At 37.2% G+C, this 5,207-nt stretch overlaps 1 protein-coding gene across 1 annotated transcript in view; it reads left to right on the forward strand.

The window, feature by feature from the left end:
• The first annotated feature begins 4,377 nt into the window (after positions 1-4,377).
• The window catches only part of LOC106000087, a 125,354-nt gene continuing 124,524 nt past the window's right edge, over positions 4,378-5,207 (forward strand). The window contains exon 1 of the mRNA XM_013035288.1: positions 4,378-4,704. Within this exon, the coding sequence (XP_012890742.1) occupies positions 4,378-4,704 (327 nt within the window). The remainder of the gene's footprint in view (positions 4,705-5,207) is intronic.

The raw sequence follows: 5,207 nt of genomic DNA on the forward strand, positions 1-5,207 counted from the left end.
GTGGTAGCTGGGCAGGTCTCAGGAAAAGGAGGGATGCAGACTTGATGGTTTAAGGATACGGTTTAAGGATGGTTTAAGGATATCCATGAAGCCTCCAGTACGATTTTGTTGCTCAAGGATCTGGCTGAAGAACACAAAAGGCTCCGTTGCACAGTGCTTCAGTTTGCTAAGAACTGACCCAGAGATTTTCTGCCCCTAGAATAAAGTCCTACCTGCAAACTGACCACTAATTACTCCCAAGGGGTAGTGGCTAGAAGTGGTACTGGGGAGGTGCTAGGGAGCAGCCAGGAGAAGGGATACAGTTTCAGCCTTTTCCCTATAGCTGACCTTCCTTAGAAAGTTAATGGAAAACAGACTACAGACAGGAAACCAGAAGCAATGCTACCTAAAATGTTCCTAAGTATTAAGGTCTTAAATTTGAGATCTTAAAGAGGATAGGGGCCCTTTCCTCCTAATTCACCATCAGCCTGGTGCCTCGTTTGAACTTCCAGCTGTGTGAGGTGGGTACCTATTTTCAACCTGGAACAATGTAACTTTCCAGTGATATCCTCCTGATTTCAATTGGGGTCAAGGATGGTGACAGTTGTCTTGCCAACTGATGGTGATAAAATGATCAAGTACCCGGTGAAGCAGTTCTGTACTTTCTCATTTTCACTGCAAGTCCTACTGAAGCATAATGACCATTTTATTATTTGAGTACCTTTGTTGAAACCATAAAAATATAATACTTTCCATAGATGGGCCCCAAATGTGCATCTGGTTTCTTTCTTTGTCTTCTTTTTTTTTAAGTCTTTGATGAAGTGTGGAACTTCTGACTCACCGTCTCTGTGCAAGGGCTTTCTTTATATTCTCTTCATTTTTTATGAGCGTTAAAGTGTTTTACTTCTTTTCTAAACATCTTGCCTTTTACTAGGTTTTAAATGATTTGTGTTCTATTTTGACAGCTCTCCTTGCAAAGTAACATTCTTAACAGTAAGAGAGAAGAAAATTAAAATGTGTTTAACTCTCTACATGACTACTGTTAATGTAGGGACAACACAATTGCATAAGAAATAAATGATACACTGTAAGTTTTCAAATGAAGGCACATGCAAATATAGGCAGAAAGTAGAAAAGCAAAGTTGTTAGCAATATACATTGCAGAACAGATCTGATACAAGATCTAAGACTAATAATTATTAGGGATACTATCACGGTGGAAATAGTAATCAAAAAACAAAGAGGTCAATTTCAACCATCAAGAAGCTGTCAACCTGAATGACAAGACAGAACATAACTATGAACAATATTTAGTTAAAATTAGTGTGATATTATATTTTACATGATGTGATTTGAACTCACAATATAGAAATTGCTTTGAAAAATAAATGTCACCCATTCTTTGCCAGAACTTGTTAGGAAAAAATTTGTAAAGAAAAAGGTCCATTTGAAAATCTGAAAGACTTAACCTGATAGAAGAAAATATTACGCTAAAAGCAGTCTAAAATGACTAAAAATAAAAACATATATATGTCTATATACATATATATGTATATATATGCAAGCTCTTAAGTACCAGTATATATATATCAGGATATATCAGGACCTGGGCACAGTCCCATAGCTTTTACACATAAGGCTTGTGCTCTAACACTTGAGCTACAGGTCCATTTCTAGCATTTTTTCTGGTTTATTGTGATAAGAATGTCATAGACTGATTGTTACTAACACATTTATAAGATTATTTCTTTGTTGCTTTGTATGTCCCTCCCCCACGGTATAACCCCTGCTTTCACTGTATTTGATGTCGGTATAATTTGTGGAGGGGAAGGGGAAAAACAAATCATTTAAATAGGGATACAGGTGGACCCATTGCAACAATGAGATGTACAAGTCGTTATGTCAAAAATGAACTTTATAACTTTGGTGCGGGGTGGGGGGGGGGGCCAGATGGGAACGGATAAGGGGAAACAAAGGAGGAGGCTACAATGCTTGATAAGAAATGTACTCATTATCTTGCCCATGTGATTGTAACCCCTCTGTACAGTATTTTCAGAATTAAAAAAAAAAAAAAGACTTTCCTGCCAGTTGTGGCTTCAGATCATGATCCTCAGAGCTCAGCTTTCTGAGTAATAAGAATGATAGGTGTGAGCCACTGGCTCCATCTTGAATTTTTAAAATAATTCTTTCTAATTTAAGTAAAAGTAAAATAAAATTACTTTATTTAGGTTTTTTTCCAAAATTATTTTAAAATGTCATGTGTGCATTGTGTGTATAAAGGTAATGAGTATTGTATTTTCTAATATTTCATCTCAGGCTTCTAATACTTTCATTAAGCAATTCTGTTTATCTACCCCTAAAAAACAAACAAGTCAATTAGTTGTGGTCTAATGCTAATTCTTACAAATCATTAGCAGTAATTTGAAGAAACAAATAAAATCTTTTGTTTGTATAGCATATAAACAGAACTTATTTTAAAAATCACTAATTGCAGCAAAGTGCAGGCATTGTATTTCAACTTTAAGGAAAAATAATGGATGAAAATAAGGAATACACTTTTAAATAATAACAAGAAGAAGAAAATCTACAGACTCAGAACTTCTTATGTTAATGTCACTTGACTATGCCTCATTTTGTATTTTTAGCAATACATGTGGCATATTATACCTAAAATAGGAATCTATCAGTGATCCCCCCCTCACTCTCACACACACACACACACACACACACACACACATACCATCAGAGGTTGGGCAACAAAATCAGAACAAAACAGAGAAATGTGGTAGAACATAGGCAGATTAATTGTAATTTTGGTTCTTTTATGTTATAATTATAAACATTCAAGAAATTGTTCCTAACAGCCCAGAAGCAGCTTGACTTTGAAGACCTAAATTAAAACATACAGAAATAGCTATTTCCTAGTTTTATAGGTATTAAGTTAATGGTTGAATCAATGTGAGAAGGAATCATGTTGACATTTTTATTAAATTCAGGCCTGTGTTCCCAAGTATCTATGGGCCTCCATAGATTGGAGAGCATGAAAATAAATTGAGCAACTCCCAGCCTGGTCTGCAAAGAGCCACTGGCATGTGTACCCTCTGATCTGGAAATGGCTACCCTTAGTTCTTGTCTGCTGTCCACCTGTGACCAGCAGGATGCCATACTTTAAGAATCATATTTCCAAGATGGCAGGTCTCTATCTGTCCTGATAAGTGATTGACCCCATAGACCAATTTCTGGTCCTATTGACCAGACACACAGCTTTGAATAGCTTCTATGGTGTTTGTGTGAGCAAATTATGTGTGGGCCAGCCACTATTGGCTCATGCTTGTAATCCTAGCTACTCAGGAAGCTGAAATCTGAGGATACACATACATTAAAAAAAAAAAAAAGAAAATCTTGGGGGGGGAGGGGAAGGATTGGGATTGGGATTGGGATTGGGAGGGGGGAGGCTGGGAAGGGATGTGAAGGGGAAACAAAGGAGGAGGCTGCAATGCTTGGTAAGATATGTATGCATTATCCTGCCCATGTAAGTGTAACCCCTCTGTACAGTATGTTCACAAATTAAATTAAATTAAATTTTAAAAAATTAAATTAAATTAAAAAAAAGAAAATCTGAATAACATATACAATGGACAATGAATACATAAAACATACCGTAATGATTTATTTATGTTTATTCCACTTTTATTACCTAGTGTCCCAAAACATGAGCTAGATATTCATATATATTGACGATTATATATGAATTGCATATGTATTATAAAACATCGATAGATACATAGATGAAACAGCATACTGAATGCCCACAGGCCACAGGCAAAGAGATCATGATTAGAAGAAATTAAATTTGCCTAATCCCTCTTTAGATATGACACAATTGTCATCATTCACAGATTGACAATGCCATAATTATAAGCGATCCAGAATGCTTCCATACTGAAATGAACCTGTTATCTGTCTTCTGTATCCTCAGCCATCTCTAGTATTTACCCTGAAGTTGTTACTTTGAAAACTCTGCTGGCTTTCAGTGTTGGCTCTTGCTTGATCATCTACACTGTATCTGCATGAATGCTCAGCTTGCTTTGGAGGCAGAGTGACAAATAGGCATCACCATCAACAGATCTCTTCCCAATTGAGCAACACAGAAACAGGTTTTGTCCAGGAACTCATAAAGACCATACTTAGTTAAGTAAAAATAAGAAAAAGGCACAGAAGGAAAGACAAAAAAACTCATTCCCTTTTGCACACTGTGGAAGTGCTTTCAGAATTGCTAGGCTAGATGGAATCCATTTTGGAAAATCAAAAATCAACATTAAGTATCACTGGAAATAGCTCGCTTGAACAAAAACCACCTTCCAGAAGAGTCTGGAGAGCTCTCCTTTATCCCCGGAGATGCCCAGTGTGGTCTGCTCTAAGAGACAGCTGTCATCCATATGTCCTTTGCTGATCATGCAAAGCCTGAACGTGAATCTCTTTCCCTGCTGTAGTCATGGCTTCTTGGCCCCCACTTCAGTGTTCCTGAGGGTCACCCTAGGAAGCCAGTTGCCCCATTTCTTTCCTTCATTCTTGTCAAACCCAGACACTCCAAGTCCCTTTCAGAGTCCTTGCAGAGCTGGAGGTGGGGGCTGCAGCTGTGGTGAGGAGTGCAGTGCCTGTCTGAATGAGGAAATGAGAGCAGCTGCTGCCTCTTGGAGGGCTCCAGGCACAGAATTCCAACAGGTCGCCCTGGGAAGTGCACACTCTCATTAGGTTAGAATGTTCCCTTGATCCTACAAACACACGTGCTGCTCTGCTCCACAGCATTAAAAAAAAAATGTGTCCCCAGGCAATAACACAGGAAGAAAAGCAAAGAACACTCACCAGTAACACTGAGCTTGCATTTGTCAAAAACTAACCATTTGAACAAAAGGGAAAATTAGGATGTTTCATTTTCTTTTACCAAGTCAGATGTCTCTATACCAGGAGGTTATAGGCCAAGAATTCTTTTTTTTTTTTTTGACCAATTCAAAAATTAAAATTTTATTAGATTTTACTGCTTGGTATAGAAATATGTAATTCGTTTTATACTTCAATACAAACATGTTAAGTTATTTTTTTTGTCTTGCTTTCTCTTTTTTTTTAATTTTTTTTAATTTTATTTTATTTGTGAACATACTGTACAGAGGGGTTACAATTGCATGGGCAGGATAATGTGTACATTTCTTACCAAGCATTGCAGCCTC

Source organism: Dipodomys ordii, unplaced genomic scaffold (assembly GCF_000151885.1).
Source record: "Dipodomys ordii isolate 6190 unplaced genomic scaffold, Dord_2.0 Scaffold208, whole genome shotgun sequence".
Taxonomy (NCBI): domain Eukaryota; kingdom Metazoa; phylum Chordata; class Mammalia; order Rodentia; family Heteromyidae; genus Dipodomys; species Dipodomys ordii.